Source organism: Talpa occidentalis, unplaced genomic scaffold (assembly GCF_014898055.3).
Source record: "Talpa occidentalis isolate TD23 unplaced genomic scaffold, MPIMG_talOcc4v2.1, whole genome shotgun sequence".
NCBI classification, from domain to species: domain Eukaryota; kingdom Metazoa; phylum Chordata; class Mammalia; order Eulipotyphla; family Talpidae; genus Talpa; species Talpa occidentalis.
Genome location: NW_026555331.1, coordinates 32519113 through 32541078, shown reverse-complemented (window position 1 = coordinate 32541078; position 21966 = coordinate 32519113). Strand labels below are relative to the sequence as shown.

At 35.7% G+C, this 21966-nt stretch overlaps 2 protein-coding genes across 4 annotated transcripts in view; one reads left to right on the top strand and one right to left on the bottom strand.

Moving 5' to 3' along the window:
* ERICH5 (glutamate rich 5) overlaps positions 1–14469 on the top strand; it is a 29098-nt gene extending 14629 nt beyond the window's left edge. For 2 of the 3 annotated variants that reach the window (XM_037503608.2, XM_054692089.1), the window contains one exon: positions 140–2269. In XM_037503608.2, the coding sequence (XP_037359505.1) occupies positions 140–252 (113 nt within the window). In that variant the 3' untranslated portion in view covers positions 253–2269. Of the gene's footprint in view, positions 1–139; positions 2270–14449 lie in introns of those variants that run through there. The other variant, XM_054692090.1, reaches the window with a different exon arrangement.
* RIDA (reactive intermediate imine deaminase A homolog) lies at positions 10576–21918 on the bottom strand. The gene is made up of 6 exons (XM_037503582.2): positions 21720–21918; positions 15741–15846; positions 13898–13952; positions 13602–13670; positions 12338–12393; positions 10576–11137 (listed from the first exon to the last, which is right to left on the bottom strand). Exons 1-6 carry the CDS (start codon positions 21782–21784, stop codon positions 11081–11083), a joined length of 408 nt encoding a protein of 135 aa, XP_037359479.1. The 5' UTR covers positions 21785–21918; the 3' UTR covers positions 10576–11080.
* Between the last annotated feature and the right edge of the window lie 48 nt (positions 21919–21966).

Below are 21966 nucleotides of genomic sequence, written 5' to 3'. Positions count from 1 at the left end.
GAAACCACTGGAGAATCTTATTGCTTAGTTGTAAAAAGCAAGAGCTATTGTATTGGAAATCAGCTTTGGGGAACTTTATTATTAATGCTAGATGTTTAAGAGTATCTCCTCTCAATGTCTTCTTTGGTTACTTTTCCAGGTGAGACAGGAGAAAAAGTTGAAACAGAGATGGAGAACAAGAAATTGAGTGAAGGAACTGAAACAAAAGAAGAAGAAACAGGAGAATATATGGACCTTTCAGCAGCCACATAGATAGGTACGGTGAGAGGAGGGTGAATGGACACAGCATGTCAGAATACAGAAGACAGAAAAGTGGTAGTGAAACTTGTGGTTACAGATCTGATCTTTCAATATCTACATGTTTTACTTAAGGAATGTGGTGATCATGTTCTTAATTACATTGTTCCATAAAACCACTAAACTGTAAACAGTTTTTTTTAGCTTTTGCAAATAACTATCTCTTCAAAACTACAATAGCAAGAGATAATAACAACTAGGGTTGTTACACTCTCATAACTTAAGAGTCTGAGGCTGCTTTCTTCATTGTGGCAATGGATCCATTCAGTATAGAAAAGAGACCCTAAAAAGAAAGTGCAAACCTTTAGCTATAGGTGACTGCAGAAAGTAGTTAGTGAATTTTAGGGCGGTCATGAAAATAAAGTCACACAGTAATAATTATGATGGAAAAGAATGAACAACAATGGGACAACTGTGCCTAGTATTCCTTTACTATCACAGAAAAGCTGTTAAGAATCTTAGGAAGTATGCCATCTAATTACTTTTTCACCTTAAGTGTAAGACTATTGTTTATCATGGGATATTAAATATGTCAACAAATTGTTTTCAAAGGACGCATACTTTGGTGCTGTAGCAAGATTAGGCACTTTCCCCATGAAATATTCCATGTGCCATTTTGAATCAGCTGATTTTACAGTTAAGTGAGGTTTTCAAATGAGGTTGTCCTTTTGATTGACATTACAAATATTTTAAAATAATTCATCTTTAGATGTATTTCAGAGGTAACAAATAGCAAGAATTAAAGCCTTGTATTGTCACCTATGTGGGGCCTAATTCTTTGACTTTTCTTTTTTTTAGATTATTATGATTTAATATTAGGCTGTAGAGGTAGAAAGGAGCTAAGAAATCAATATTTTTAAGTATTTATAATATTTCATTAATGTTGAATGATGCACCATAGAAAGTCACTTTTCAAGAATTCTTTCAAAGTTGCTAAGGGGTTTTGGTAAATGATTGTATGTGAATAATGATGATACTAGCAATTGTGCATTGTGTTGATGAATATCAGGACAGAATTATATTCTGGAAGCATTTGGTTTCTTTATCTTAATTGTATTGTAAATGTATGTTTTTAAAATAACTGCTTGGATAAATTACATGGACTCTTTCATTTTCAATCTACTTTAAAATGACTAAGATGACCTGTAATTAATTTGGAGGATCTAGGATAGAGAGAACATACCATTTTAATTCTGATTTTAATATTGGCTTATGTTTCTGACTTTAAAGAGTTGAGGTAGAAAACAACAGGAGTCACTTGGGTGGATGACATCAACCTTTCTGCAAAGTTAAGAAGTTAAATTGTGATTTTATTGAGAGAAGAACTGTGTTTTATATATCTTTGAATTTAGTCATTTAGTTCCTCTAAGGGAAAATGATAGGTGCTTGCTAAATATTTGTCGAATCAGTGAATGAATATGATTTTCCATTTCCATTTAATTCTTTAAAAAAGAATGCATTTAAAATATAGATTTGTGTAACACTAACATTCTCATGCCATAGCAACTTACGCTCAGGCATATGATAGTTCCCCAGGCAACTATCAGGCAATGATAGTTTCCCAAACAACAATATTTCTAAGTCAGAAAGTTGTATAAATCAGGAACTAAATCAACATCTTTCAGTCTACATTTTTTCATCCAAAGGTATTATTCCTGACCAAAAGTTATTTTTATACAGGTAACTAGTAAGTAGAAAAATGGCAAAGCTTAGCGCATAATATGATTACCTTAAAAGTAGAATTTTCCTTTGTATTAAGAATGGAAATATAGGATTCATTTAGTAGGCAGAAAGTCCATTCTCTGTTATGTGGATTGTTTTAAAAAAAATCTTCTATGCATGTCAAGGAGATCTATTTAGAGCTTATTCTTGAGGGATCTGTTCCTCAAACACATAGTTGCAATTAAAAAGTTTTCCAATTGTTTAATTTTATTATTTCCTGTTAATGACTAAAACCACTTATTCTCAGAAAAATTTGGAAACTTATGTAAATTTCTGATACTTTATTTTTTTCTATTACTTTTGTCTTTAGCATTTACTGTCATTGCTATGACATTTTGAGGTATTTTTAATTCTTTTAGATAAAATTAAGAAGTTTTTGATTCAAAATCTATAAAGAAAATTTAAATGGTTCATAATGCTTAAATATTTCAAAGTTTAAACATTCCATCTAAATAATCTGTTAAGAAATTAAAGTAATAAATGTGTCTAGTAAACCTCAATATATAAAGATATAAAATGGACAGTGAAATTCTCCATATCTCTTAGTTCTTCTGTTAAAAGATAATAAAATATCTTGTGTATTCTTCCAGGGTATATGCATATGTTAAAATATGTGTATATTTACATATCCATAGTTTAAAAAACAAATGGCAATTTCTGTGGCTCTTGCATTGTGAAAAGGGCATGCAAAACCACTAATCTATGTTAGGATTTTTTTCTTTTGCCGAAAACTGGCAGTCTTATTTTAGCAAAGTGCATTCTGATCCTATGTCTACAGACTCTGAGAGGAGATTATCGGTTTTGTCCCTAAATTCAAACATGAGTTCAACAAAAGACTTGAGCTATTCATAATGAATGCGTAGGAAAACTACCTTTGGGACTGGAGTTTCTAACATGGGAGTATTGCCCAGCCACTTTATACCCCCATTTGTGTTCTCGTAAGGTAATTTCAGTATTTTCTAAACCTAACTGGGAGAGAAATGGTTAACAAATGACTTTCCAGCTGGCCTCTCCAGTAGGGAGTAACATTTGCATTTGCCAGTAGAGGGTACCAGTTGCAAATCTGTGAAATAACCAGGCCTGACTCCAGAACTCTTGGCCAGAGGTGGAGCCACATGATAGGAGTGTGATTAACCCGTGATGCTATTCCTTTTCCCACTTAGACTTTGGAATACGAGCACCGAGGATAACTGATAAGCTTTGAGTTGTCAAAGCACCTGTATCACTCTTAACAAATGCTTTAGTCCTTGCTTGGTCTTGAATTAAGAATGCTTTTTGAAAGAAAATGATTTTTTTTCCACATTTAATTAGTTAAGTAATGTTGGATGGTCATGGTGAAATAATCCTAGTAGAGCTTATATTTTTGCTCTTTTAGAAAACACAATGGCTTAAGAAAGCACCTAACATTACAAGCATCTCATTTTTGTAAACATAATTTGGTATCATGGTTCTGAATTGTTTTACAAATGCTAGTAATGTGAACATCATCAAGCCATTCCTGTACCACATGTATTTGTAAGGTAAAGTGAGAATGATTCTCATCTGTCTCCCCTCACCAAATACAAGACATGGCTGTTGAAAGCATTTGCTTACAAGATGTTGTTTAATCTACAATTGTGACACTTCTTCTCCTTCCCGGAATTTTAAAGTTAGTGAGTGCTTGATTATAGTCTCAAGGTTTTAATTACAGAAATGGAATCAGTGTAATCTCAGAGAGCAGCTAACAGGTGTGATATTTTCTTGTCAATTCTTTGTACTATCAACAAATATTAGGGAACTCCTGGCATTACTAATTCATAGATATATATGTCAAATTAGGGGCCTTTCAAGTGAAAGAAATGCCACTCAGCAAATTGATTGGGCGATATTTGAGATACTGCACATTATTTCTGTGCCTGATGAAAGAAGTCTCCTGATATCAAAACCAGGCTTTAATAACTGCCAAAAGTAGAAGGGCCAATCCATATTACATTAGTAACCATTTTCTAACCATCATTAATTATCCTTTTGGTTTAGTAAGGTTCTACTGATGTGAATAAACATGTTATTGTCATGTGGGGAGATCTGTAAGCCTCACCAATTTCCGGAAAAAGAGTTCCAAGAAATCCAGTAGGGATACTTACTTTGTTTTCAAACCTGCCTCATTTTTTTCCTGGTAGAATAAAGAGAGTTCTCAATTTCTTCATAATAAAGTAACTGTTGAAAAAACATTATTCAGGCTGCCATATAAATTTATTTTTAAAAGTAGTGCATTTTATATTGAATCAATTTATGTGACCCTGATTCCAAACACTTAAGAAAAAGTCTTCAGTGACAAGAAATTTTCTCTTCAGGCTATACTATTGTAGGGTAACTGGGCTGGAGAAGAAGTTTCAGCCCTAGCACCTTACAAGGAAGTCATGAGGCCCATAGGGGACTTTTCTAATCATCATCATGCTCAGAGCTGTTCAGTTCAAAGACAAACTAACAGATGATCTCAACGAGTAGTTATTTAGTTAATCAGTGTGAATTTGCTTCAAACTTTATGGATATCAGAGTTTTGCTATCAAAATTTTTTCTTTGGGTAAAAATAACACTTTTTTGTCTGAGTACTTGAATGTGGCACCAAATGATTAGTTAATAGTCACAAAGAATGATTCCTCTATTGTTAAAATATTGAGTTGTTGGAAAAGTCATGACACATTTTCTCTGTTTTTCAAAGAAAAAATATGTTATAACTTTTCTTTTGTCTTAGTATAAGATGAATATATATGTTCATTGTAGAAACTTCAGAAGATGTAAACTTTAAGAGGTGAAATATAACAACTACCCATAAAAATCACAATGATGTTATGAGGGATTTTTTTCTTTTAGTGTCACTATAACAAGTTAGCCAAAGTACAACTAATAGTAGAACTTTAAGTCTATTGAACTACTAAGCACAGCACTTACGAATTTCCCTCATTCAAATCTGTTGGAGGTAATTGGTTATGGTGAATGTTCCAGTAATATCTGATATATTAGTGCTACAGAGAGAGCAACTATGCCTAAGCATATCAGCACTTATTTAGCTGACCACAATTTATGAGAGAGATACGTAATTTTTGGTGTCTTAGGAAGAAACACTAACCTTAAATATTTTGTTTGGAATTAACTTCAACATTTTTTGATTGCTGACCAAATGATAGAGTGAGAAAGATTGTAATTTCTTTAGAGGACAGAGAAAGTGCCCTAGAGGGCTTAGTATAGAATTGGCACCTGTAAATATTTGTTGATGATAAATGCTTGTTATTTCTATATAACCATGTCAAATTGGGGGCCTTTCAAGTGAAAGGAATGCCACTCAGCAAATTGATTGGGTTGTGTTTGAGACATTGCCCATTATTTCTGTGCCTGAATTGAATATAATTAGCTATTGGGGGAAAATGGCCAAAATTTTTTATGAAGTTATTTTGTACTGCTGGTTCAATAATTACAATTTTGACGGAACAAATATGTTATCAGAAATAATAAAGTGTTTCAAAATTTTTCTTGGTATATTTTTATCTGAATTTTTCAGTAGAAACATAAAATTACTTTTTCATATTTGTGTCCTTTATGGAAAAAACCCTTCTTAAATTGCACACTCCTTAAATTACAAAGGTAAGGAATGTGACAGCAGCAGAGAAACGGTCTCTATTGAGAAATCTTTAAAAAAAAAAAAAAAATTATTTATTTATTTATACAAGAACAGGGGTACAGGCCAGATGACAGATCGGAGAACAGAACAGGCAGACTGACAAAAAACACTGCTAAGGGGAGTAGCGGGCATGGCAGGAGAGGTCTGCACGCCATGTGGGACCCTCACCTGAGGCCGGGGATCGAACCGGTGCTGTAGAGGCTGTGGACAGCTTCACAGCGTGGCACTCAACTGCCTGTGCCACCAGGGGAGACCCCTGTTGAGAAATCTCTTGATCATGTTTTAATGATCATACCTGGAAGAAATGGCTATTTGTGTAAGTTTTAAGAGCTAAGGTGCAATAACTGGTCTTTCCACATTTAACAAAAATTTAGTGGTTCTCCTTTTATGTGGCAAGAAGACTCAAAATCCTAACTCAGCAAATAAGAAATTAGTTTATTTAGGTACCAGCATCTTATTTCCAGCCCTTTCATTCTAGGGTTTAACTTGGAAGTCATGCCTTACATATAGCTGTGCCCTTCAGACTCAGCCTACCAGAAGATTTAATTCCCTGGCACAGTGATTGGTTCAGGAAAGAGCCTCTGGACCTGGACCAATCAGAGGCTTTACTAAGACTCTTGCTAGAGAGATCAGAAAATGATGTCTTGCTGGGGTTAGTAGCCTCATAGTCTGCATGACTAGAACCAGAACATACGTCCCCAGGAGAGAGACAAAGCCACCAGGTTTCTGGAGCATGCAAGCCTAATACCAGCTGTACTCTGGACTTCCTTTTATGTGAGCCTATGAATTTTTCCTTTTTCCACTTATACTAGTTTGAATTTGGCATCTGTAACTCACAAATAGGAGGGTCTTAACATTATAAATAGAAAGAGGTGTCTTATAAATGAGCTGGAGATGTGGTAAAGATTAGAGTTGAACTTAATGATTAAAAAAACAATAAAAAGGATCAACAGAACAAAAAACTATTTTCTTAAAAGATTGATAAAAACCGACAAACTTCTGACAAGACTAATTTTTAAAAAATGCCCAAATAAACCATATTAGGGACAAAAAGGGGGCACTTGACTACAGATACAACAAAGATTAGAAAGATGCCTACAAGTGTAAAAATTTAGATGAAATTGTAAATTCTATTACAACATAGATGAACAAAACTGACTGAAGAGAAAAACACTACAAAATCTGAATGATTTTGTTACCACTAAAAGAAGTTGAATTAGTTTATAAAATTTTTCCCTAAAGAAAACACTAATCCAGTTGTTATAGGTAAACTTTATCAAACATTCAAGGATAGATATTTACAACCATATACATTATAGAGATAGATGTGCATGTATGTTATGTATACATCAATATAAACATTGACCAAATTGAATGTATTCTAGGAATGAGAAGTTGGTTCTACTTACGAAAAATTATATTTTACCATATCAGCAAATGGAGTAAGAAAAAATCATATATCTCATGCAAGCAGAAAAAATTCGGTAAATTTCAGCAGCCATATGAATCCCAATGTCACCTCAGTGAAGTCTTTTCTTGTCATTGAGCTTATTAAACACGTTACTCTCCATGTTCTCCAATTTCCCTTGCTTTGCTTTTCCCCATTGCTCTTACAATCTAACATATACTTTTTTGTGTTTAACTTTTTTAAAATGGTGGTAAAATAAACCAAAAATAAACAGTTTTTAAGCGTTCGATTTAGTGGCATTAAAAACACTTACAAAGTTATGCAATCACCACCACCATTATTTCCAAAACTTTTTCATCACTCCAAACATAAACTCTGTCCCCATTAAGCAATCCCCATTGCTCTTCACTCCCTACTCCTGGTAACCTATAATCTACCTTCCGTCACTATGAATTTGTCGAATATATAATGTACTTGTTTTGTTGTCTGTTCACTAGAAGTTAAGTTCCCTGAATGCAAGCATGTTAGGCTGTTTATTGCTATATTCATGGCACTCATGACAATACCTACCTTATTAAATATTTGTGGGGGGAAGGAAGAGAGGAAGGAGAAAAGGAAGGAAGGAAAAGAGAGAAAAGGAAGGAGAGAAGGAAGGAAACTGACTCAGCAAAATTAGCCTGTGGAAGGAAGAGCTTTTAGCAAAGTAGGACTAGAAGGAAATGTTCTTGATCTAATATAAGGAATATATATAAAGCCTTTAGCAAGTATTAGAGTCAATAGACCTTCCTTTAAAAACAAAATAAATGCAAATATGATTTCATTTGTTTCACTGCAGAAACTTGTAAAGGTAAGCAACATTTTGTTTATGATTCAAGCATATATATGATAAAAGGATAAATGACTAATGTAAAATTTAGGACCTTGGTTTCCTCTGAGGCAGGAGGGAAAGGGATGGGATTAGAGTATCATATAGGGTCTTCAGCAATAAAAATGTTCTTTCTCAAAATATGTGGTAGTGGGGCCTCACTGGTGGCGCAAGGGGTTGAGCACCACACTATGAAGCAATCCACAGCCTCTGCAGCTCAAGTTTGATCCCCGGCCGGCCAGGGAGATACCCACATGGCGAGGCAGACCTCTCCTGTCTTACCTACTGCTTCCCTCAGCAGTGTGTTTTGGTTGGTCTGCCTGTTCTGTTCCTCACTCTGACTCTGGTGAATCCTCTCACCCCCTGCACTCTGGCCTGTACCCCAGCTCTTGTATGCATAGATAAATAAATCTTTAAAAAAAATTATGTGGTAGAGATACAGGTGATCAACATTCTTTTATATCTACTCAGTATCAGCGGTTTTTAAAAATTTTAACCTATAACATTGAGTGAGAACATGTCAGATGAATGTATTATTTTTTAAATGTAAAATTCAAAATTGGTCAAAAATAAATTATCATTTGTTTGTACAACTTCTATATGAGAAAACTATAAAGAAAAGCAAGGAGTCCTAAACATAAAATTTAGGACAGCAATTACTTTTGGGGGAAGTGAAGATTTATGTGACTGAGAAAGACTTATACAGAGACTTTATTTTATTTTTAAAGATTTATTTATTTATGCATACGAGAATTGGATATAGGCCTGAGGTGTGGGGGGGTGAGAGGATTCACCAGAGACAAAGTGGGGAACAGAACAGGCCGATTGACTGAAATACACTACTGAGGGGAGCAGTGTGTAAAATAGGAGAGGTCTGCTGCGCCATGTGGGTCAGCTTCTTGTCTGGGGATCGAACTTTGTAAGTCTTTTCAAAGTGACTTCTTTCATTCAGTAACATCCATTTAAGTTTCTCCATGTGCTTTTATGGCTTGGTAACACATCTTTTTATTACCAAATAATGGAAAGGTTCCTATCACTATCACCATTGTCTGTGTGCTAGGGTTTGTTCTAAGTGCTTTATACACAAAATTTATTTAATCCTTACAACTTTATAAGGTAGGTATTAGTAATACCTGATTTCACACATGACACAGAGGACACATTTTACAAAACAGAAGAACTGAGAGCTTGTATAACTTGCCCAAGGTAACAAAGCTAAAAAATAGTGGAACAGGATTTAAACTCAGGTAGTTTGGCTCTAGAGTCCATGCCCTTAACCACTATACCACACTGCTTCCTATAAAAATGCCTAAAAAACGTTCAGTGCTTAATCTTATCAATTCTGTGCTTTACTCCCCAACTCTATTTGAAGTCCTCATATTTATCTTTTGTTTATGTTAATACACTTAGTTATCTAAACAGCAGAAACTTTTCCATTCAGCATATTTTTCCATATGGTGATTTATTATTTTTAAATACCTCTGAATAGTGAGAGCTTTTGAGCCTTTGCTGTATGTTGACTCTGCTAAGTACTTTTAATATACATTTTCTTAATCTTTAGGACCTCCCTTTGTAAAGGTGCAGTTATTATCTCCCAGGAAACTGGGGCTTAAAGGAGTTAAATAACTAGGTCATACTGCTAATAGGTGGTAGCCATGGGCCTAGAATCTTAATGGAATTATTCCAAAGTCTATGTTCTTAAAACTGCTGTTCTTAATTGCTTCTAATACTGTCTTTTGGTTGACTGAGTTTTTCAAATAAGAATGACATTTCTAAAATGAGATGAAACAAATATGGATATGTAAGAATGCAATGTGTATGTATATATAACAATGTTAAGGCAGCATTGTAATTTGATAGTTTTAAAAACAACAAATTGCTCAGAGGAACCCACACAAAAGTACGCTGCAACAGTTTTAAAAATGAGGCAGATCTCTATGTATTTGTATGAAAGATCTTCAAGAGGGAAAAAAGCAATTTGTAGAATAATGTATAAAGTTCCATTTATGCACACAAGCCAGTACCAAACTAGATGGCCAAGTATGTAATGAACAGAAAACTACTGCGGACATACTCCAAACTCTTAGTGGTGGTTTTCTCTGGGGAGGTAAGTGGAATGAAGAGTGAATGAAGGAGACTTTACTTATTAATCTGCATAAAATCTGTGTTAAAATGTAGTATTTGTCTAAAAATGTTAGAAGACTTTAAAAAACAAAAAATAGTCATACATAATCTGATTACAAAGTGTAAAAATGAGAAAAAGTTTGAATTTTATAATTCCTCTCACTGTTCATTAGATAATGTTTTTTTTTTTAAAAGATGTATTTATTTATGCATTCAAGAGCTGTGGTGTAGGCCAAAGGTGTGGGGAGGTGAGAGGATTCACCAGAGGCAGAGTGGGCAGCAGAATATGCAGATCTGCTGAATATACTGCTGAGGGGAGCAGCGGGTTAGGCAGGAGAGGTCTGCTGTGCCTTGTGGATAAGCTCCCTGGCTGGGGATTGAACTCTTGCTGCAGTGGCTGCCAATAGTTTCATAGCACTGAGACTTAACACCTTGTGCCACCAGGGAAGCCCAAGATAATGTGTTTTAATGTATAAATTAAACTGTGTAAAAAAGAGAACACAATGACACCAAGGAAAATCTGAATGCCTATTTTATTTCCATTAGAAAAATATTACTATATAAAATTTTGGTCCACTTCTCCTTTACCTCCAAAGTATTCAAATTTGAATACTTTGATTTTATTCAAATAAAAGCAGAATCATATATCTGACATGAGAACTAAATATTTCATTAATTAATAGGATTTAACTGAATTAAGTGTGCTTTTTATTATTTCTCAGGAGTGGTAGCTCATCTTTCCTACATGCTATTTTTCTTTACTTTTATTTTTTGAGTAAAGACGTACTGTGTGTCTCTTTACCCACATCCAGAAACATGAGTGTGCATAACTAATCTGTAATATCAGTAATAGGATTCATCATTTATGTTCAGTTACCCTTATTATATGGTATTTCTGTAATAACCAGATATTGTAGTCAATCTTACATTTTCGAGCATCAATTGTCAAAATTAAAATGTAAAAAATTATTAAAATTTCAGACTACAGAACACTGGGCACGGTTAGTCATGCTGTTGTGAGAGGTCCTTTGACAGCTACTGCTTCGATCTCCACGCGGCTTCCCTGCAAGGAAAATAGTAAAAGCGGTATTTAGATGATTTTTTTATGAATTAAGAGCGTGCCATAGTATCTTTTAAAAATATATGGAACAAACAGCAGTACAGAATTTTAAATATTAAACTGTTGAAGAAGGAAAGGAAGGGGGAATAATCACTAAGGACCTATGACAGGCCACGTTACCATACTAGGCATGTCAGTAGATATTAGCTCAGGTGATTCTCACAGGAACTCTGCTAGATAAGTGGGCTTTCCTCAATCCACAGAAAGAAGCAGCCTGGAAAGGTTAATTAATTCCATGTTCAATGGTCTTTTTGCTATATGTAAACCTTATTAAGTTTGAGAGTAGTGAAATTCCAAGTAATAATAAGACTATCATTCATAGAAGAATTAAATGTTCTTTAGTGGAAAACTGGAAATAAAAGTCAGCAAGAACTGCTTCTTTATAGGCAGGAATAGCGCTACTAAGGACCCCAGGAAGAGCTTCTCATCAGATCAAAATACTAGAATGGGAACAGTGAAAAATGTCAGCACTGTCGTTAAGGTTATTTTTCTAATGGAAGGTTTAGATATTTTATTATACAATAGCCAAGTGAAATTTTTGTTGTAGAACTCACAAAACTTGCTCAATTTATAGTCCCTAAATTTATGTATAACTTTATTTTTTTATTTTTTTAAAGATTTATTTATTTATTTATACAAGCACTGGGTACAGTCAGAAGCGTGGGAGGGTGAGAGAATTTACCAGAGCCAGAGCGGGGAGCAGAGCAGGCAGAAGGACCGAAGTACACTGCTGAGGGGAGCAGCGGGCGGCAGGAGAGGTCTGCGCGCCATGTGGGACCCTCCTCTGGTGGCTGGGGAGCAGCCGGGAATAGAACCAGCGCTGCAGAGGCTGCGGGCAGCTTGGCAACCCAGCACTCAACCGCTGCGCCACCGGGGAGGCCCTTATGTATAACTTCAATTTTTAAAACAAATTTTAAAATTTCTTAATTTGTACCCCCTTTTCCCCACGTGTATAAGACTGGGTATTTCCATTTAGACTTTTAAATTCTTCCCAAGTAGGGACTATTTCTTTTCTGTTCAAAATGTCCTTCTACAGTGCTTAGTTTGTTATATTACAGTGCTTATATACACATTTTAAAATTTCTAATAAAACAATGAAGAAATTTTAAAATGTACACATCAGTTATTTTGAAATGCACTTACTCTCGGCAAAGCAGCAACCTGGTAAGCAGCTCTAGCAGGAAAATGACTCTTGAAATCTAAATTTAAAAAAATATTTAATTTGCAGACATTGTAATGTTATTCAACACTGCATAGTCAAGACTCTGGTAATTGCTTCATAGATGATTTAATTCTTAGATATAAACAATGTTTTGGGTTTTTTTTTTTTCATTTTTGCACAATGTATGCATTTTCATTTTGGTTATATTCCCCATACAATTCCCACCCCCGTTATTTTGACCCTAATCCCTCCCCACTACCTCCACCTGTAGTGTGTCTCTGGCTTATAGTTGCTTGTTGATTTTGATTTTTTCTTTATTATAATTAGTCTTTTTCCTGGCCCCTTATTTAGGTTTTCTAAATTCCTGCTATGAGTAAGACCATCCGGTATTTTTCTTTTTCTTTCTGGCTTGTTTCGCTGAGCATGATCCCTTCCAGCTCCATCCACATTCATATTTGTTTGATAAAATACTTTGTCGTATGATTTCTATGATACCTTTTTAAATGGGGTTTTGTTTTTAAAGCGGTACTTACAAAATAGTTTTCTAAATAAAGAACAGCAGCCCATCTCAAGCAGTTTTGGTAGGGATTCTCTGCTAACTTTGTTCTTTCTACAAATATGTTTAGGAGAGAGTAAGCAATAATGCTTTTTCTGTGTTCCCTCTGTCTCATCTCACCAGATGGTAGAGACACCCATTTTCCCCAGCACAACAGTGTTAACAATAATAGATACTATTAATGGAGGGCTTACAATATGCCTGCATCTGTTCTAATCTGTTCACAGGCTGTCTTACCTCATTTAAGCATTCCAACAAGCCTATACAGCTTTATCCCCATTTTGCATATGAGGAAATCAAGGCATACAAATGTTAAGTAACTAACCAGGTTAATGATCCTGGGAGAGTGGGAACAGATGGTGGGTAGACTGTATCACAGCAATAACTACAACCTATGTGTTTAAAAAAATGACTAGGCAGTCTTAAGAAGCCTGAGAAAAGTGTAATGTTAAGCTTTAGGCAAGTGAATTTGTAGAATAGTAGTATATTATTCTAGGGAAAGCAATAGGGATGTCTTGGCTTTTTCACATGGGTGCATATTGTATGTTTCCAATTGGATTAATTCTTTTATAACAGGATCTGTGACTATTTAGCATCTTCTATCACTTAATTTATAATGGACACTCATTAAGGTTAATAGACTTATTTCTTGTTAATATGGAAAATAGAAATAAAGCACAATGACTTACACTGTTTGTAGATTTCATTGACAGTATTGAAGTCATTTATGTCAGCCAGCAAAACAGTTGTTTTTACCACTAGAAGACATATAATTGTCATTAAGTTAAGGCATTTGGCATGATTCAAAAAATGACTTAGAAAACAGTATATGGTTCTGTGTCTTAATTAAAATGTCACTGAAATTAAAATAACTTTTTACTTCAGTAGCATGACATACTACTGTTCTTCAGTAATACGCCACGTGTTCTTTAAAAAGACCAAAAAAATATCAAACAGAACTGTGAAGTAGTATCAAGTTGCTCACCATTAGTGAAGTCACAGCCCGCAGCTTTCAGAATTTCACCAATGTTTGTAAGAGCCTGTGAACCAAGGCAAAACAGGCCTAAGACACTGATATTATAAAGTTTTTTTTTTTTTTTTTTTTTTTTAAATATTTTATTTTATTTATTTTTTTTTTTTTATAGAGGCATGTTTTATTTATTTATTTATTTGTTTGTTCATTTGTTTTGTTTATACATGCACTGGGTACAGTCAGAAGCGCGGGAGGGTGAGAGAATTCACCAGAGCCAGAGCGGGGAGCAGAACAGGCAGAAGGACCGAAGTACACTGCTGAGGGGAGCAGCGGGTGGCAGGAGAGGTCTGCGCACCATGTGGGACCCTCCTCCGGTGGCCGGGGAGCAGCCGGGAATCGAACCGGCGCCGCAGAGGCTGCGGGCAGCTTCGCAACCCAGCGCTCTACCGCTGCGCCACCGGGGAGGCCCCTGATATTATAAAGTTTTAATTAAATCTAATTGATCATCTTTTACTAATAACTCCTTAAACAGCTTATATTGCAGAAAAATTCTCTTTTTTGTAGGCCAGTCTACTCGTTCCAGGCTGCCAATAGAAATGGATTGCTTCTTGACTTTTCTTTAGTGAAATGAATCTTTCTGAAATACAGTGAGAAGTTGTATCCTTTCATGAGCAATAAGACTCTTCCTCAGTGCTAACAAGTGTGATGCTCTGGGCCTATGTCTACTAACAAAAGTAGAAAAATTTTGTGGGGCTCCTACCTCCCTATCATTTCAAGGATAAAGTAGGGTGAGCTGGTAGCAGTAAAACATGTTTTCTTTTGAAACAATATTTAATTTGAAAGCATTCTTTTTTCTTTTTCTCAAAAAACTATAAAGGAAAGTTACATATATGCGTGACATCTGGTCTTGGGCAAAAAGATCAGTTTTTTACCCTGTCTTTTTCTACTTTACTGATATATTAAATATTTGATTCTATTTTTGTTTTTAAATTAACCTTCTAAACAGGTAGTGCATGGATTTGGCAAAAATTCAAAAGCTGTGAAAAAGCACAGATAGTGAAAAGATGTCTCTAACCCTTATTCCCCCCTTCCTGGTTTCTTTCATCAGAGGTAACCACTTTCTAATTTCTCATATATCCTTCCAGAGACAGTCAATGTTAGTAAAAGTGTAAACGTATATATCTTTAAACACACACACACACACACACGTGCACACACACACAGTAGTATATTGTACCCGTTCTCCTACATCTTAGTTTTATTTTATCATGTAACAATTTATCTTAGAGTTATTTTCATATTAATCTAGTTGTATGAATCTACCATGATTTATTTAATGAGTTCACCAATGGGTCGCTATTTAGGTTGTTTCTTATCTTTGGATATTACAAATAAGTCAATGAACGTATTAAATTATAATTTAACTATATTTACGGGATTAGAATTGGTTTCCCCATTTTTATTTTTTAAAAAAATACTGTGTATGCTATTTCTCTTACTAACAAATGTTGACTTTTACTTCTGTGATGGTGTTTTTTGTTTTTTTTTTTGAGAGCATTGGCCCTCATAAGAAAATTTCCCAATCCATGTGGAACTGGCAAGATGTTATCTGATTTCAATAATTCAGGTTTAGCGTCACCTAAGTGATAAGGAGGTGGATTTTTTTCTTTTTTGTGGTTGTTAAATGATTCATCAAATCTCTAACTTTCTGCTGACATAAAACCACCCTAAATTAAGCAGTAACTTAAAAGGTATTTATCTGTGAATGTTTATAAAACAAATCAGTTGAGTGGATTCTTAATACTTCTCAAAAAGTTGTATACAAAGGGAACTTCAAATGTGGAAAACGACCTACCTGTTTGGCCTCTGCTGCCACCCCTCCTGGCACAAGCTGTCCACTTGCAGGGTCGAAACCTACCTGTCCTGAAATGTACATGGTCCTGTCGACTAACACAGCTTGACTGCAATGAACAGAAATCCAGTGTATAAGTAAAACATAAAATTCAATGTTAGATCTCTGTGTTAGGATACACAAAGCACAAAATGTAAAATAAAAAAGTGATAATTGGATTTCATTAAAGTTAAAAAATTTTTTTTAAATTGAAGTAACACTGGTTTACAATACTGTGTATGTTTTAGGAGTACAGGTTCAAACGTCCTCAAATTAATGATACCACAACACACCCACCATCAGAGTACCAGTAATCCCCCACCACAGTCCATTAGACTCTCGCCACCCTTTGCTCATACCCCTTCATCCCTCTGGTAACCTCAGTTCTGCATTTAGACCTAAAGGTTTGTTTTGGTTTTATTCTGTCTGTTTCTTCTTTGCTTTGTTTCTTTATATTCCACATGAGTGAAATCCTCTAGTATGTATGTATCTTTCTCCTCTTGGATTTTTTGCTTAGCATATAAAATTAAAAATTTTGCTTATTTGAAAGACATCTTTAAGAAAATGAAAATGCAAGTCACAGATTGGGAGAAAATATTTGCAAAATATAAATCTACTAAAGGACTTTTATCCAGAATATATAAAGAATTCTGAGAACACAATAATATGAAGATGAACAACCCAATAAAAAATGGGCAATGGCTTGAACAGATACTTCATAAAAGAAGATATATGGAGAGCTAAGGAGTACATGGAAAGATGTTCAATATTATTTTTATTTTTTTAAAAGATTTATCTATTTATCTATACAAGCACTGGGTACAGTCAGAAGCACGGGAGGGTGAGAGAGTTCACCAGAGTCAGAGCGGAGAGCAGAGCAGGCAGAGTGACGAAGTACACTGCTGAGGGGAGCAGTGGGCGGCAGGAGAGGTTTGCGCGCCATGTGGGACCCTCACCCGGTGGCCAGGGATCAAACCAGCGCTGCAGAGGCTGCGGGCAGCTTCACAGCCCAGCGCTCAACTGCTGCGCCACTGGGGAGTCCCGATGTTTAATATTATTGATTCCACTTACATGAAATTCTAGGAAAGATCAAGTAATAAGCAGCAGAAAGTAGATTAGTAGCTATGAGTGGAGGGGGTAGGGGTAGGGATTCACTATAATGGGTATAAGGGAATTTTATGGGGTGATGAAAATGTTCTAAAACTTGATTGTAATATTGGTTTTATGACACTACACATTTACCAAAACTCATGGAACTCTACATTTAAAATGGGTGAATTTTGTATGTCACTTATACCCTGATGAAGTTGTAAAATAACAAATGCTTTGTCACTACTCTAGGAAAACAAGTGATTCTTCTCAGACAAGATAACTGCTTGTTGAAGGTTGACTAGGGATCTGCCTGTGAGGGTACACATTATTCTTGCCAAGTACTTATTTTAGGAACTGTTTCTATAATGATGATGTTTAAGTTCAGAATTAGGATAAAATCACAGGAAAAAAAAAACAGCTACACTAAGACCGGTAAAGAGCCAAACAAATGAACTTTAAAGGAAGTTTAATAGTCATTTTAAATTTGTAAGGAAAATTCATTTTACATTTCCATGCTTATTTGAAATTAAGGCTATTTTTATTCTAATCTAGTTCACCATATTTGGTTTTCCAACATACAAACTGTCCTATTTTTTATTTTATTAGTTCCCTCTGATTTTCTGGACCATATCTTTTTCCTTTACAATTTTAAACATAACACTTTCTCTCTTTATAATTTTTGTGATAAGTACATAGAAAGTCTAGGAATTCTGGCTTTCACTACGGTCTGCAAATAAATAACTATTGAGCTTGTTAATGTGTAAGCTTTTCTCAGGTTGAATAGTGTCATCAGCTAACAGTTTCTATTAGCTGTCCTATGTAGAATTAGGTCACTCTAGGTCCTTCACAACTCCTCATATTTGAAACAGTTAAAGCTCATATGTGTTATCACTGATCAAAGACTTTATGACATTAAAAAGAAACTGATTTATGCTCAAAAAATAAGGCTGGATGTCTAAGATTATCTGAGCTATGTGAGTTATCTCTTAGAATTAGTAAAAAAATAGTTCACAAAAATAATTAGATAGAAAACACTTACTGAGATTAAGATCCTACTACCCATAGATAAGTATTAGGTGCCAGGAAATTTTAAAGTATATTTTCTACTTCCAGGTCAAAGGGCAATAACACTTTCAAAAGCATCCTACCATAATTCTCATATCATAATCTATGCCCCATGGACTAGCACATCAAAATGTTATGGCTATTTGGATGTGTGCTAGCAAAATGGAAAACAACGCAATAGCAAACTGATGTCGAAATCTCTCAAGGTTCTGCCCTGGAGTATTCCTGAAATGTGCTGACTTGATTACTAATTAGTGACAACACCCCCATCCACCCCAATGCCAAGTACTGAAAGTTCAACACATTTGAATTCTTCCTGGAGAAGATCCAGAATTTTCAAAAAGTGTGCTCATTACAAACTATGCACAAAAACTTGTTTTCCAGTGATTCTTAAAATACATTCAGTTAACTTTATAAGGATATAAGTAGTTAGTTGAAGTGTGGTTTTTATCTTCAACATTAAACATTGAAAGTCAGCACCATTTCTAGTGGTCTTATATCATCTATGACACAAAAAAACCCCACAAGAGCCATAATGTCCTGCAAAGTCTCTACAAAATGACCCTGGCTGATGGCTTTTCTCTTGTCCTACAGGCATATTCATATAACTCTCCTTTTTTACAGCTTTATAGTTGACCCCACCAGCTAGCCAACCAGGGATATTACTATCCTGCTTTTTTCCTTCAACAAAGAACACACTCCAGGAAGGTATAAGCTCCAGCCTCTGTAATTGCATATGGGTTTTTTGTTTGTTTTGTTAAGGGTCACTTTTTTCCTGAAGTAAAATTATTGGGTAATTGAGGTGGAAGGATCAGGGGAGAAGGAAAAAGATTATTTTTATTTTTACTGTAACATCCCCTATCCTTATTGTCTTCTCTAAATTACTATCAGAATTTTCTTCTTAAAAGAGACGTCAGCATGTCATTTCCTGTTCAAAAATATTTGATGGCTCTGTATTGTCTACAAAATAAAGTTTATACCCTTCTATTCGGCATCAGAAACTATCAAAATCCACACTTTGCTAAAAGCTAATTTTTAGCAAAAGAGGCAAAACAACTCAAATTCAAAGTCCAACTCCTAACCAGTGTTTCATAAAGTATAATTTACACTGAATTAAAGTAAGGAAATGACTCTTTTTTCAATTCATTTTCAATTCTGTGCAGGATACAGCAAAGTAAATGCTTAAGAATGAATTCTGGAGCCTGCTGCCTAAGTACAAATTCTATCACACCATTTCTTAGTGGTATGACCTTGGGAAAATTAGTTAACCTTGAGTGCATCAGAAATAGTGCTGAGTAAGCATCAATAAATGTTAGCAATTATTACTTCAATCCTTTGATTAAAGAGAAAATAATATCTTAAGAAAACAAGTTAAAGAAATCTGTCACTTCTAATAGAGAGCAGGCCTCAGGTTCTTAGTCAACTAGTTTCTAGCTAGTCTTTAATCAAACATATTTAATAGAGTTTATAGTTTACTGTTAACTTTGTTATATAACAAAAATCCAACTGACTTAATTTCAAAGATCTAACTGGCTTTATTAAATAATTCATGTATCTGGCAGCATCCTTTCTAGCAAATAGAAAGGTGTTCCAAAAAGCTGTACAAAAATAAAAGGCTTTTATAGGCAGGAAGAGGGAAATACTTTAGGCTTAGTTAGGTAACCTACCTATGAGGAACGGATAAGGGTCATAAGACAGGTCTTTCATTTTTCCTTTGGTGCTGATCACCAAAATGGTCATACTACTGACCATTTAGGACTACGTTCCTGGGGGACGTCAAAACTGAAGTTAGGTGAGGTATTAGGTTTTGGTGGATTTAGCACAAGTTCCCTCCATTTGGGGCCTGTCAGTTTCTTTTTTAACACTTCTTTGTGTTTTCTATTTAGAGTACCATTATAAAGTTTCCTTTTTTTAATTTGTTAAATAAAGTGAGACAAAGAAAAATGCTAAAGTAAATTTTTAAATAGGTGGCGTAGATACTTGGTCATGAAAAAGCAAGAGTACCTGGATTACTAAAGTTACCTCCAAAAATTCCTTTGCCACTTATTATTCCACCTCTATGCCTCAGTTTATTTCCTTTAGCTGGAATGTCTATATCCCATGAGCTTCTGTTGAAATCCTTAACATACTAATTTTAAACTCTAATTTACAACAGTACTATGGATAGCAAACCCAACCTTCAATACAAGGAAACTTGCTATTTTAAACATTTTTTTTTCCTCTGCCCCAAGTTAGAATCAATTTCTCTCTTTCTTTTGCCAACTCCCCTTATGTGCCCTCAGTCCAACGCACTTTATTTCTAACCCTACTACAATAATAACTGTTCTGCCACACATAAGTGTTATTTCTCAAGGCAGTGTGGTATAAAGAGAACTAGGGCTTTATGTCAAGTTGTCACAGACTATATGACCTTGGATAGGTTCACCTTGAGCTTCAGTTTTTTGTACAATAGGGATGGGACTTAGAGAAAGTGGTTCACATGGTGCCATATAGCACGCACTAAGTGTCAATTTCTTTCCCATTGGACTGCTCCTTATACATTTTTGAACACTCCCTATGTAGATTTTTTTTAACAGTGAACCTATGCTATACAGTATATTCTAAAAAGGAAAAATAAAGTTTCAAAGCTGAAACATCTTAATAAAATAGTTTTTTTTTTTTAAAGGAATTAGGGCCTCCCCGGTGGCGCAGCAGTTGAGCCCCGACTTGTGAAGCTGTCTGCAGCCTCTGCGGTGCCGGTTCGATCCCCGGCCGCCGGGCGAGGGTCCCACATGGCGTGCAGACCTCTCCTGCGCTGCCCGCTGCTCCCCTCAGTAGTGTACTTCATCCGTCTGCCTGTTCTGCTCCCTGCTCTGGCTCTGGTGAATTCTCTCACCCTCCCACGCTTCTGACTGTACCCAGTGCTTGTTTAAATAAATAAATAAATCTTTTAAAAAGAAAAAGAAAAAGGAATTAACCTTTATATAACAGCTTTTGGTAAGTGAAAATGAATGTATACAGAGTAGAATTTCTGGGGAGTATAACACATATTTAGATGAAACATGTCAAACAACCTTAGAAAATAGCAATCATTCATACTTGATTTCATTAGTGGGAAATAAGCATGAGCAATGAATTCATAAATATCACAATGCATCTCTATATGTCTTGTAAAAACAAGTGTCTTGGGTAGAAGCGCAGGGATTTGCTAAGCATTTCTGCGAAAAGGACGCAGTTCTCCCCAGAAGGACACTCACATCTGTTGATGGGATTTATTTCTTCAATTAAAAAATGGTTAGATCAGGGCATCCCTGGTGGTGCAAGGGCTTAAGATGCAACCTATGAAGCTATCCGCAGCCTCTGCAGCACGAGTTTGATCCCTGGCTGGCCAGGTTGCTACCCACATGGTGCAGCAGACCTCTCCTGACTCGCCTGCTGCTTCCCTCAGCAGTGTACTTTGGTCAATCTGCCTGTTCTGTTCCCTGCTCTGTCTCTGGTGAATCCTCTCCCCACCCCCCCCCACACCTCTGGCCTGTACCCCAGTTCTTGTATGCATGAATAGATCTTTTTTTTTTTTTTTAAAGAGAGGGTTAGATCAAACTTTATGCCTAGTGAAAAAAAAGTCAGTCAAAAGACCACATATGCAAGATTACGTTCATAGGAAATGTCAAGAACAGACAAATCAACAAAGACTGAAAATAGATTATTGGTTGAAAGAAACCCTGTTCCGCCCCGGAGTGGCCCAGCCCCGAACCCCTGACCCCCAACACGCCTGGGGTCCTTCCGCACTCCCACATGCTTCGTTACCTGTAGGGACCAATGGCCCCTGGGGCTTTCGTGGTGCTGATCACCTTTTTGATCAAAGACGACATGGCTAATCCTCTTCTTTTGCTTCCCCTCGGAGAGAACAATACCGTACACTACCTCGGCTCGCGTCTCACCAGACTAACAAGACAGGGACTGAGTCTTTGCAGTAATAAGTCCCCAGGAGTGGACTCGCGTGGCATTCTGGGAGTTGTAGTCTCTGCGTAACTCCCGGACACGTGGACGCAGA